The sequence below is a fragment of the Salvelinus fontinalis genome, chromosome 36 (genome assembly GCF_029448725.1).
Source record: "Salvelinus fontinalis isolate EN_2023a chromosome 36, ASM2944872v1, whole genome shotgun sequence".
NCBI lineage: Eukaryota > Metazoa > Chordata > Actinopteri > Salmoniformes > Salmonidae > Salvelinus > Salvelinus fontinalis.
Window position 1 is genome coordinate 31,985,072 of NC_074700.1, and position 13,539 is coordinate 31,998,610.

Here is a 13,539-nt window from a genome sequence, read left to right on the forward strand (position 1 = left end):
CTCTGATGTGGAGCTACTGTTCTCCATCATTCTATCAGCAGACAGCACTCTGACTGATGTGGAGCTACTGTTCTCCATCATTCTATCAGCAGACAGCACTCTGACTGATGTGGAGCTACTGTTCTCCATCATTCTATCAGCAGACAGCACTCTGACTGATGTGGAGCTACTGTTCTCCATCATTCTATTAGCATACAGCACTCTGACTGGTGTGGAGCTACCGTTCTCCATCATTCTATCAGCAGACAGCACTCTGACTGATGTGGAGCTACTGTTCTCCATCATTCTATCAGCAGACAGCACTCTGACTGATGTGGAGCTACTGTTCTCCATCATTCTATCAGCAGACAGCGCTCTGACTGATGTGGAGCTACTGTTCTCCATCATTCTATCAGCAGACAGCACTCTGATGTGGAGCTACTGTTCTCCATCATTCTATCAGCAGACAGCACTCTGACTGATGTGGAGCTACTGTTCTCCATCATTCTATCAGCAGACAGCACTCTGATGTGGAGCTACTGTTCTCCATCATTCTATCAGCAGACAGCACTCTGATGTGGAGCTACTGTTCTCCATCATTCTATCAGCAGACAGCACTCTGACTGATGTGGAGCTACTGTTCTCCATCATTCTATCAGCAGACAGCTCTCTGACTGATGTGGAGCTACTGTTCTCCATCATTCTATCAGCAGACAGTTCTCTGACTGACGTGGAGCTACTGTTCTCCATCATCCTATCAGTAGACAGTTCTGTTCTCCATCATCCTATCAGCAGACAGTTCTCTGACTGACGTGGAGCTACTGTTCTCCATCATCCTATCAGTAGACAGTTCTGTTCCCCATCATCCTATCAGTAGACAGCTCTCTGACTGATGTGGAGCTACTGTTCTCCATCATTCTATCAGCACACAGCTCTCTGACTGATGTGGAGCTACTGTTCTCCATCATCCTATCAGCAGACAGCTCTCTGATGTGGAGCTACTGTTCTCCATCATTCTATCAGCAGACAGCGCTCTGACTGATGTGGAGCTACTGTTCTCCATCATCCTATCAGCAGACAGCTCTCTGACTGATGTGGAGCTACTGTTCTCCATCATCCTATCAGCACACAGCTCTCTGACTGATGTGGAGCTACTGTTCTCCATCATTCTATCAGCAGACAGCACTCTGACTGATGTGGAGCTACTGTTCTCCATCATTCTATCAGCAGACAGCACTCTGATGTGGAGCTACTGTTCTCCATCATTCTATCAGCAGAGCGCTCTGAGTGATGTGGAGCTACTCCATCATTCTATCAGCAGACAGCGCTCTGACTGATGTGGAGCTACTGTTCTCCATCATTCTATCAGCAGACAGCGCTTTGACTGATGTGGAGCTACTGTTCTCCATCATTCTATCAACAGACAGCACTCTGACTGATGTGGAGCTACTCCATCATTCTATCAGCAGACAGCGCTCTGACTGATGTGGAGCTACTGTTCTCCATCATTCTATCAGCAGACAGCGCTTTGACTGATGTGGAGCTACTGTTCTCCATCATTCTATCAGCAGACAGCGCTCTGACTGATGTGGAGCTACTGTTCTCCATCATTCTATCAGCAGACAGCACTCTGATGTGGAGCTACTGTTCTCCATCATTCTATCAGCAGACAGCGCTCTGACTGATGTGGAGCTACTGTTCTCCATCATTCTATCAGCAGACAGCACTCTGATGTGGAGCTACTGTTCTCCATCATTCTATCAGCAGACAGCACTCTGACTGATGTGGAGCTACTGTTCTCCATCATTCTATCAGCAGACAGCACTCTGACTGATGTGGAGCTACTGTTCTCCATCATTCTATCAGCAGACAGCGCTCTGACTGATGTGGAGCTACTGTTCTCCATTATGCTATCAGCAGACAGCTCTCTGACTGATGTGGAGCTACTGTTCTCCATCATTCTATCAGCAGACAGCACTCTGACTGATGTGGAGCTACTGTTCTCCATCATTCTATCAGCAGACAGCACTCTGACTGATGTGGAGCTACTGTTCTCCATCATTCTATCAGCAGACAGCACTCTGACTGATGTGGAGCTACTGTTCTCCATCATTCTATCAACAGACAGCACTCTGAGTGATGTGGAGCTACTCCATCATTCTATCAGCAGACAGCGCTCTGACTGATGTGGAGCTACTGTTCTCCATCATTCTATCAGCAGACAGCGCTTTGACTGATGTGGAGCTACTGTTCTCCATCATTCTATCAGCAGACAGCGCTCTGACTGATGTGGAGCTACTGTTCTCCATCATTCTATCAGCAGACAGCGCTCTGACTGATGTGGAGCTACTGTTCTCCATCATTCTATCAGCAGACAGCGCTCTGACTGATGTGGAGCTACTGTTCTCCATCATTCTATCAGCAGACAGCACTCTGACTGATGTGGAGCTACTGTTCTCCATCATTCTATCAGCAGACAGCACTCCGACTGATGTGGAGCTACTGTTCTCCATCATTCTATCAGCAGACAGCACTCTGATGTGGAGCTACTGTTCTCCATCATTCTATCAGCAGACAGCGCTCTGACTGATGTGGAGCTACTGTTCTCCATCATTCTATCAGCAGACAGCGCTCTGACTGATGTGGAGCTACTGTTCTCCATCAGTCTATCAGCAGACAGCACTCTGACTGATGTGGAGCTACTGTTCTCCATCATTCTATCAGCAGACAGCGCTCTGACTGATGTGGAGCTACTGTTCTCCATCATTATATCAGCAGAAAGATCTCTGTCTGATGTGGAGCTACTGTTCTCCATCATTCTGTCAGCAGACAGCGCTCTGACTGATGTGGAGCTACTGTTCTCCATCATTCTATCAGCAGACAGCACTCTGACTGATGTGGAGCTACTGTTCTCCATCATTCTATCAGCAGACAGCACTCTGACTGATGTGGAGCTACTGTTCTCCATCATTCTATCAGTAGACAGCACTCTGACTGATGTGGAGCTACTGTTCTCCATCATTCTATCAGCAGACAGCGCTCTGACTGATGTGGAGCTACTGTTCTCCATCATTCTATCAGCAGACAGCGCTCTGACTGATGTGGAGCTACTGTTCTCCATCATTCTATCAGCAGACAGCACTCTGACTGATGTGGAGCTACTGTTCTCCATCATTCTATCAACAGACAGCACTCTGAGTGATGTGGAGCTACTGTTCTCCATCATTCTATCAGCAGACAGCGCTCTGACTGATGTGGAGCTACTGTTCTCCATCATTCTATCAGCAGACAGCGCTCTGACTGATGTGGAGCTACTGTTCTCCATCATTCTATCAGCAGACAGCACTCTGACTGATGTGGAGCTACTGTTCTCCATCATTCTATCAGTAGACAGCACTCTGACTGATGTGGAGCTACTGTTCTCCATCATTCTATCAGCAGACAGCACTCTGACTGATGTGGAGCTACTGTTCTCCATCATTCTATCAGCAGACAGCACTCTGACTGATGGGGAGCTACTGTTCTCCATCATTCTATCAGCAGAAAGCACTCTGACTGACGTGGAGCTACTGTTCTCCATCATTCTATCAGCAGACAGCACTCTGACTGATGTGGAGCTACTGTTCTCCATCATTCTATCAGCAGACAGCACTCTGACTGATGTGGAGCTACTGTTCTCCATCATTCTATCAACAGACAGCACTCTGAGTGATGTGGAGCTACTCCATCATTATATCAGCAGACAGCACTCTGACTGATGTGGAGCTACTCCATCATTCTATCAGCAGACAGCACTCTGACTGATGTGGAGCTACTCCATCATTCTATCAGCAGACAGCACTCTGACTGATGTGGAGCTACTGTTCTCCTGTTCTTTTCTCGCTGTAGCCAAGCCTATTTTCCTCTGGTAAAATGCAAGATTAACTTTTAGCAAAACATTAGGAAATGGAGCTGTCTACATTTTTTCTGCGATAAACATTAGAAATATGATGACAATGCATCGTTCTTGCAAAAAAAATCCAGGATATTATGTATCCATTATCCACATTATGTATAAAATATGTATTTGTGTATTATATAGGATTTCAGTCAGTCCATCAACGTTACATCATGATTTGCCACCATTTCATCCATCGCGGCTCAAAACGTCTCCAAAATGGCGCCCATGTCACGCTACAGTTTCCCTAACATGCTATGGTTTGTCATGCTTTTCTAATGTCACCAGTGTCTCACATTCTTTTCCTGCTCTCTATCGTTGTGACTCATCACGTTACCTTTCACATTTTCACCATCTCACCCATTGACTTATATAAATACCAAGACATCAAGAGACAGCCGAGACACACACGTACACACACACAAACACACACACACACACACACACACACACACACACACACACACACACACACACACACACACACACACACACACACACACACACACACACACACACACACACACACACACACACACACACACACACACACACACACACACACACACACACACACACACACACACACATACACACAGACACACACAAACAAACAAACAGCAACCCATTCCTCTATATAGTGCACTACTCTTGACCAGGGTCCTGATAGGGAATAAGGTGCCATTTGGGACACAACCAACCTTTCAAACAACTCTAGAGCTTCGACCCAAAAACATCCTGGCATTTGGGACTGAATGTAGGTCATCAGCACCTGTGCACAGCCAGCCAGCCAGCCAGTCCCAGCCCATTACTGTTCCCCACTTAGGAACAGACTAAACTGGTTAGTACTTTAAGCTCCTTTTCACTTGTTTTTTTCTCTCTGTCATCTTTGTTTTTTTTGTTGTTGTTGTTTCTTCCCATCTCTGACATTTTCTCTATATTTATGTGTTCCGGAAGCAGTGGTTTAATCTCTCTATCTCTGTCGCTCTCTCACCCTCATCTTATGTGTTCTTTCAAAGATGCATTTATTCTCTCTAGCCTTCCTTTCTCCCATCTCAGTGATTTTCTCTCTTCAGTCTCTTCTCTTCCCTCTTATGTTCTCTTTCTTTCTTTCTCTCCATCTCTTTCTCCTTTCTCCTTCACTCTCTCTCTATCTTCTTCTCTCTCTACGTCTCTCTCTCTCTCCATCTATTTCTCATTTCTCCTTTACTCTCTCTCTATCTTCTTCTCTCTCTACTTCTCTCTCCCTCCATCTCTCTCCTTTCTCCTTCACTCTCTCTCTATCTTCTTCTCTCTCTACTTCTCTCTCTCTCTCCATCTCTCTCCTTTCTCCTTCACTCTCTCTCTATCTTCTTCTCTCTCTACTTCTCTCTCTCTCTCCATCTCTCTCCTTTCTCCTTCACTCTCTCTCTATCTTCTTCTCTCTCTACTTCTCTTTTTCTCTCCATCTCTCTCTCCTTTCTCCTTCACTCTCTGTCTCTCTCCATCTCTCTCTCCTTCGTTCTATCTTCTCTCTCAGAGGTCTGTAGCATTGAGATGGTTTGTCACAACGTCCTGTGCCTCTAGGTCCATCTTTGTCCCTCCTCCTCCTCCTCCTCCTCCTCCTCCTCCTCCTCCTCCTCCTCCTCCTCCTCCTCCTCCTCCTCCTCCTCCTCCTCCTCCTCCTCCTCCTCCTCCTCCTCCCTCTTTCAATCCTTCTTCTTCACCACCCGCCTTCCCTCCCCCCTCTCCTTCTTTCCCTCCCCCCTCTCCTTCCTTCCCTCCCCCCTCTCCTTCCTTCCCTCCCCCCTCTCCTTCCTTCCCTCCCCCCTCTCCTTCTTTCCCTCCCCCCTCTCCTTCCTTCCCTCCCCCCTCTCCTTCCTTCCCTCCCCCCTCTCCTTCCTTCCCTCCTGCCTCTCTTCCTCCTCCGTTCCCTCTTCCTCCCTCCGGATGCACACTATCCATTCTCTGGTCACAGCGGAACACGGTCATGAACGCGGTCCGGTAGTTGCTGTTCATCCACCCGTAGAGCAGAGGGTTGGCGAACGTTGAGCACATGGCCACCACGTGGAACAGCGTGTACAGCAGTCGGAAGTCTCTCATGTCCAAGACGGAGCTGTCGATATCCGTGGCCAATTGAAAAGCGTGGAAAGGCAGCCAGCTGACGGCGAACACCACGACCATGGTCACCAGCATCTTGGTGGTTTTGCGTCGGCGGCGGTGGCGGTCGTTGCGGCCGGCGGGGGACATGTGGGAACGGAGCTTGGACCAGATACGGGCGTAGGCGAAGGAGATGACGGCCAGAGGGAGAACGTATTGGAGGAGGAGCATGGAGATTGAATAGACTGTCCCGTCTGTTGAGCTGCCCGGCCACTTCTCTGTACACACCTAGAGAAGAGGAGAGAGGGTTAGGGTGTGTGTGTGTGTGTGTGTGTGTGTGTGTGTGTGTGTCTGTGTCTGTGTGTGTGTGTGTGTGTCTGTGTGTGTCTGTGTCTGTGTGTATGTGTGTGTGTGTGTCTGTGTGTGTGTGTGTGTGTGTGTGTGTGTGTGTCTGTGTGTGTCTGTCTGTGTGTGTCTGTGTCTGTGTGTATGTGTGTGTGTGTGTGTGTGTGTGTGTGTGTGTGTGTGTGTGTGTGTGTGTGTGTGTGTGTGTGTCTGTCTGTGTGTGTCTGTGTCTGTGTGTATGTGTGTGTGTGTGTGTGTGTGTGTGTGTGTGTGTGTGTGTGTGTGTGTGTCTGTGTGTGTGTGTGTGTCTGTGTGTGTCTGTCTGTGTGTGTCTGTGTCTGTGTGTATGTGTGTGTGTGTGTGTGTGTGTGTGTGTGTGTGTGTGTGTGTGTGTGTGTGTGTGTGTGTGTGTGTGTGTGTGTCTGTAGTGTCTGTAGTGTGTGTAGTGTGTGTTGTGTGTCTGTGTGTCTGTGTGTCTGTGTGTGTGTAGTGTGTGTGTGTGTGTGTGTGTGTGTGTCTGTGTCTGTGTGTATGTGTGTGTGTGTGTGTGTGTGTGTGTGTGTGTGTGTGTGTCTGTGTGTGTGTGTGTGTCTGTGTGTGTCTGTCTGTGTGTGTCTGTGTCTGTGTGTATGTGTGTGTGTGTGTGTGTGTGTGTGTGTGTGTGTGTGTGTGTGTGTGTGTGTGTGTGTGTGTGTGTGTGTGTGTGTGTGTGTGTGTGTGTGTGTGTGTGTCTGTAGTGTCTGTAGTGTGTGTAGTGTGTGTAGTGTGTCTGTGTGTCTGTGTGTCTGTGTGTGTGTAGTGTGTGTGTGTGTGTGAGACCTACCTGTATAAACTGTCCTGGAGCCAGATTGAAGGTACCATACTCTCTGAAGATAGCTAGTGGGCTGGCCAGCACCGCACTCAGCACCCATGTGGCGGCAATCACCCCGAAACACACATCCTTTCTCATCCTGGTCTCCAGGTGGTACACTATGCACCTGTCAATCAATCAGACAGTCAATCAGTCAGCCAGCCAGCCAGTCAGCCAGCCAGTCAATCAATCAGCCAGTCAGCCAGTCAATCAGTCAGCCAGCCAGCCAGTCAGCCAGTCAGTCAATCAGTGAGCCAGCCAGTCAGCCAGTCAATCAATCAGCCAGCCAGCCAGTCAATCAATCAGTCAGTCAGTCAGCCAGCCAGTCAATCAATCAATCAGTCAGCCAGTCAAACAATCAGCCAGTCAATCAGTCAATCAATCAGCCAGCCAGTCAAACAATCAGCCAGTCAATCAGTCAATCAATCAGCCAGTCAGTCAGCCAGCCAGTCAATCAGCCAGACAGTCAGCCAGTCAATAAATCAGCCAGTCAATCAGTCAGCCAGCCACTCAGCCAGTCAAACAATCAGTCAATCAGCCAGTCAAACAATCAGCCAGCCAGTCAATCAATCAGTCAGTCAATCAGTCAGTCAATCAGCCAGTCAAACAATCAGCCAGCCAGCCAGTCAATCAGTCAGCCAGCCAGTCAATCAATCAGTCAGTCAATCAGTCAATCAATCAGTCAGCCAGACAATCAATCAGCCAGCCAGTCAATCAATCAGTCAGCCAGTCAAACAATCAGCCAGTCAATCAATCAGTCAGCCAGTCAACCAGTCAATCAGCCAGCCAGCCAAACAATCAGCCAGTCAATCAGCCAGCCAGTTAAACAATCAGCCAGTCAATCAGTCAGTCAGTCAATCAGTCAGTCAGTCAATGAGTCAGTCAGTCAATGAATGAATAAACCAATCAAGCAATTAATAAATTAACCTTGATGAAGTCTCACCTGTGTCTATCGAGGGCTATGACGTTGAGCGTCACCGTGGATACGTGGACAGCCAATCCCTGTGCATAGGGAAGCAGGAAACAAAGCACCTGGCCAAACTTCCACTCCCCGAGCAGAGTATAGACCAGCGTGAAGGGGAGACATAATGTATTCACCAGGAGGTCAGCTAGAGAGAGAGAGAGAGAGAGAGAGAGGGAGAGAGAGAGAGAGAGGAAGGAGAGACAGATAGAGGGGAAGGGTTGGAGGGAGAGAGAGAAAGAGAGAGGGGAAGGGTTGGAGGGAGAGAGAGAAAGAGAGAGGGGAAGGGTTGGAGGGAGAGAGAGAAAGAGAGAGGGGAAGGGTTGGAGGGAGAGAGAGAAAGAGAGAGGGGAAGGGTTGGAGGGAGAGAGAGAAAGAGAGAGGGGAAGGGTTGGAGGGAGAGAGAGAAAGAGAGAGGGGAAGGGTTGGAGGGAGAGAGAGAAAGAGAGAGGGGAAGGGTTGGAAGGAGAGAGAGAGATTGGAAGGGTTGGAGGGAGAGAGAGAAAGAGAGAGGGGAAGGGTTGGAGGGAGAGAGAGAAAGAGAGAGGGGAAGGGTTGGAGGGAGAGAGAGAAAGAGAGAGGGGAAGGGTTGGAGGGAGAGAAAGAAAGAAAGAGAGAGGGGAAGGGTTGGAGGGAGAGAGAGAAAGAGAGAGGAGAAGGGTTGGAGGGAGAGAGAGAGAGAAAGAAAGAGGGGAAGGGTTGGAGGGAGAGAGAGAAAGAGAGAGGGGAAGGGTTGGAGGGAGAGAGAGAGAGAAAGAGAGAGGGGAAGGGTTGGAGGGAGAGAGAGAAAGAGAGAGGAGAAGGGTTGGAGGGAGAGAGAGAGAAATAAAGAGGGGAAGGGTTGGAGGGAGAGAGAGAAAGAGAGAGGGGAAGGGTTGGAGGGAGAGAGAGAAAGAGAGAGAGAGAGGAAGGGTTGGAGGGAGAGAGAGAAAGAGAGAGGGGAAGGGTTGGAGGGAGAGAGAGAAAGAGAGAGGGGGAGGGTTGGAGGGAGAGAGAGAGAGAAAGAGAGAGGGGAAGGGTTGGAGGGAGAGAGAGAAAGAGAGAGGGGAAGGGTTGGAGGGAGAGAGAGAAAGAGAGAGGTAAAGGGTTGGAGGGAGAGAGATCAAGAGAGAGGGGAAGGGTTGGAGGGAGAGAGAGAGAAAGAGAGAGGGGAAGGGTTGGAGGGAGAGAGAGAGAGAAAGCGAGAGGGGAAGGGTTGGAGGGAGAGAGAGAAAGAGAGAGGGGAAGGGTTGGAGGGAGAGAGAGAAAGAGAGAGGGGAAGGGTTGGAAGGAGAGAGAGAGAGATTGGAAGGGTTGGAGGGAGAGAGAGAAAGAGAGAGGGGAAGGGTTGGAGGGAGAGAGAGAAAGAGATAGGGGAAGGGTTGGAGGGAGAGAGAGAAAGAGAGAGGGGAAGGGTTGGAAGGAGAGAGAGAAAGAGAGAGGGGAAGGGTTGGAGGGAGAGAGAGAAAGAGAGAGGGGAAGGGTTGGAGGGAGAGAGATCAAGAGAGAGGGGAAGGGTTGGAGGGAGAGAAAGAAAGAGAGAGGGGAAGGGTTGGAGGGAGAGAGAGATAGAAAGAGAGGGTAAGGGTTGGAGGGAGAGAGAGAAAGTGAGATGGGAAGGGTTGGAGGGAGAGAGAGAAAGAGATAGAAGTAAAGAGATGCAGAGAGAGAGAGAGACAGGTAGACCGTCATTGTAGCCCTAAAAGGACTTGCCTTTTAGTTAAATAACGGTTAAATAAAATATACAAAAATAAATATCTGTTTCCATGTATAATTGTTTTGTTAACATACAGTACAAGTCAAAAGTTTGGACACACCGACTCATTCAAGGGTTTTTCTTTATTTTTTTACTATTTTCTACATGAAGACATCACAACTATGAAATAACACTTATGGAATCATGTAATAACCAAAAAAGTGTTAAACAAATCCAAATATATTTTATCCCTTACACAGCCTGGAGGTGTGTTTTGGGTCATTGTCCTGTTGAAAAGCAGATGATAGACATGCCAAGAGTGTGCAAAGCTGTCAACAATGCAAAGGGTGGCTACATTGAAGAATCCTCAAATATAAAAAAATATATATTTGGATTTGTTTAACACTTTTTTTTTGTTACTACATGATTCCATATGTGAGTTATGTAGAAAATAAAGGAACAATTTAAAAAAAGTACAAATTAAGAAAAAACCCTGGATTTAGTAGGTCTGTCCAAACCTTTGACTGGGACTCTATATATTATTATTATTGCTCAAACACATTGTTCATTTATGTAATACTACATATACTGTACATTGCTTTGACAACCATTCTTGACATAAAGCAGAGAGTGAGCGATAAACAGTGACATAAGAGACGAGAGAGATGTCCGACACCTTTAACCAACAATGACAGAGACTGGGTCAGACACGACACAAGGTTAGCCTGAGCACATGACAGTGACAGTGACAGAAACAAGACGTGAAAAGCCATCTGATTTAAGGCCACAGGCTTTGGGTGAGGTCAAGGAGCCGACCAACGGGTTTACAAGCAACGGATGGACATGGTCTTTGCTGCCGTATCTGACAACAGTAATTCGGCCTAAACTGGAGCACATCACTAACACAGTAGGAGACTGACTACTACTGATATCACATGAGGACACTGGTGACTTGAACCCGGGTCCCCCTGGACTATTCTTGCAAAAACACTCTTTGTTCTTGGTACTGAACATGTCTGTCACACCCTGATCTGTTTCACCCGTCTTTGTGAATGTCTCCACCCCGCCCCCCCCCTTCCAGGTGTCGCCCATCTTTCCCATTATCCCCTGTGTATTTATACCTGTGTTCTCTGTTTGTCTGTTGCCAGTTCATTTTGTTTCGTCAAGCCTACCAGTGTTTTTCTCTTGCACCTGTCTTTCTCTAGTTCCTGCTTTCTAGTTTTCCCGGGTTTTGACCATTCTGCCTAACCTGACCCTGACCCTGACCCTGAACCTGACCCTGACCCTGACCCTGACCCTGCCGTTCTGTGCCTTTCGGACTCTGCTCTGGATTACTGACCTCTGCCTGCCCTTTGACCTGTTGTTTGCCTGCCCCCTCCTGGTTTTGTAATAAACTTTTGTTACTTCGAAACGGTCTGCATCTAGGTTTTCTCCTGAGCTTTGACAATGTCTAACCTTGCCAAGAGTCTTCACTATTCAACACTCACATGTATTTCCTGTTGGCCCAGTGGTAGTGTGACACCTTTGGGAGATATACACACACACACACACACACACACACACACACACACACACACACACACACACACACACACACACACACACACACACACACACAGACACAGACACAGACACAGACACAGACACAGACACACACACACACACACACACACACACACACACACACACACACACACACACACACACACACACACACACAGACCCTTGCCGATAATCAGACCCAGTGACACTAAGAATAGGAGGAATACGTACACACACGTACTCAAATACATGTTTGTTTTACTATACTTGTGGGGACCAAACAATTGATTCCCATTCAAAATCCTATTTTCTTTAACCCATAAAACTAACCCTTAACCTAACCCTAACCCCTAAGCCCAAAATAGCCATTTTTCCTTGTGGGGACTGGCAAAATGTCCCCACTTGTCTGAATTGTCCTTGTTTTATTATCCTTGTGAGGACTTCTGGTGCCCACAAGAATAGTAAATCCAAACGCACGCACGCACGCACACACACACACACACACACACACGAACACGAACACGAACACGAACACACACTTCACTAAACTCAATTTCTCAGAAACATAAAAATATTACATGCCAGAACATCTGAGTCATCACTCAAACTAACCTAGGGGCATCGAAAACCCCCCACACAACACACACACACACAGAGAATGAGGTCCTGCTTATTTTGTATCTTTCTGAAAGTAGCTTGTTGGGAGAGGAAGAGAGTTAGGAAGACAGGAAGACAGGAAGACAGACAGACAGACAGACAGACAGACAGACAGACAGACAGACTATATAAAAAGCTACCTACCGACAGCGAGGTTAGCTATGAAGAAGTTAGTAACTGTCCTCAGCGTCTTAAAGCGATACACCACGTATATCACCAGAGAGTTACCCACTACTCCTAGTAGTATAATGGTACTGTAGGCTAGTATTAAAACCGCCTGGACCCCTACTAGTTTAGTACTGTCCCCCAGTCCTGCCAGAGAGCTGTCCCCGTACCCCCCCACCCCGGGACCGTACCCTCCCAAGTCTCCCAAATCCAGGAGGGGGGTGTCTGCGTAGAAGGGCGGGAGGGGCGACGAATCTTCCGTGGCGGGGTCGTCGTTGCCGGGGTCGTAGTCACGGTAACCGAGGTAAAGGTCGTTGCTGTGGGGACCGGCGTCGGAAAAGAGAAGGGATGCATCTTGGGAGATGTTGGCTGGAGAGAGGTAATCCATTTTTCTCGGTTACTAGTCACATGTCCTTCCCCCTGTCCGTCCGAGGCACACACACGGAAATGTGTAGAGAGACAAGGCCTGGAAAGGAAGAGGAGAAAGGCAAAGTGGAATAAGTGTTAAGATTCCATGTGATACACACAAACACACACACACACACACGTGTAACATGTGGCAAAGTGGCTGGTAACATGTTGAGACAGTCACTGTGGCTGGGTGGTAACATGTTGAGACAGTCACTGTGGCTGGGTGGTAACATGTTGAGACAGTCACTGTGGCTGGGTGGTAACATGTTGAGACAGTCACTGTGGCTGGGTGGTAACATGTTGAGACAGTCACTGTGGCTGGGTGGTAACATGTTGAGACAGTCACTGTGGCTGGGTGGTAACATGTTGAGACAGTCCCTGTGACTGGGTGGTAACATGTTGAGACAGTCACTGTGGCAGGGTGGTAACATGTTGAGACAGTCACTGTGGCTGGGTGGTCACATGTTGTACACAAGGTTTTACTGCTAACCTACAAAGCTTTACATGGGCTTGCTCCTACCTATCTTTCCGATTTGGTCCTGCCGTACATACCTACACGTACAATACGGTCACACGACGCAGGCCTCCTAATTGTCCCTAGAATTTCTAAGTAAACAGCTGGAGGCAGGGTTTTCTCCTATAGAGCTCCATTTTTATGGAATGGTCTGCCTACTCTGTGAGAGACGCAGACTCGGTCTCAACCTTTAAGTCTTTACTGAAGACTCATCTCTTCAGTGGGTCCTATTACTGAGTGTAGTCTGACCCAGGAGTGTGAAGTTGACAGAAAGGCACTGGAGCGATTAACCACCCTTGCTGTCTCTGCCTGGCCAGTTCCCCTCTCTCCACTGGGATTCTCTGCCTCTAACCCTATTACAGGGGCTGAGTCACTGGCTTACTGGTGCTCTTTCATGCCGTCCCTAGGAGGTGTGCGTCACTTG

General features: G+C 48.1%; 1 protein-coding gene across 1 annotated transcript in view; it reads right to left on the reverse strand.

Moving 5' to 3' along the window:
* Positions 1-3,545: 3,545 nt before the first annotated feature.
* The window catches only part of LOC129835609 (neuropeptide Y receptor type 2-like), a 29,296-nt gene continuing 19,302 nt past the window's right edge, over positions 3,546-13,539 (reverse strand). The window contains exons 3-7 of the mRNA XM_055901316.1: positions 12,170-12,656; positions 8,134-8,299; positions 7,164-7,317; positions 5,810-6,283; positions 3,546-5,662 (exon numbers count right to left, since the gene is read on the reverse strand). Of these exons, the coding sequence (XP_055757291.1) occupies positions 5,432-5,662; positions 5,810-6,283; positions 7,164-7,317; positions 8,134-8,299; positions 12,170-12,578 (1,434 nt within the window). The 5' untranslated portion in view covers positions 12,579-12,656 and the 3' untranslated portion in view covers positions 3,546-5,431. The remainder of the gene's footprint in view (positions 5,663-5,809; positions 6,284-7,163; positions 7,318-8,133; positions 8,300-12,169; positions 12,657-13,539) is intronic.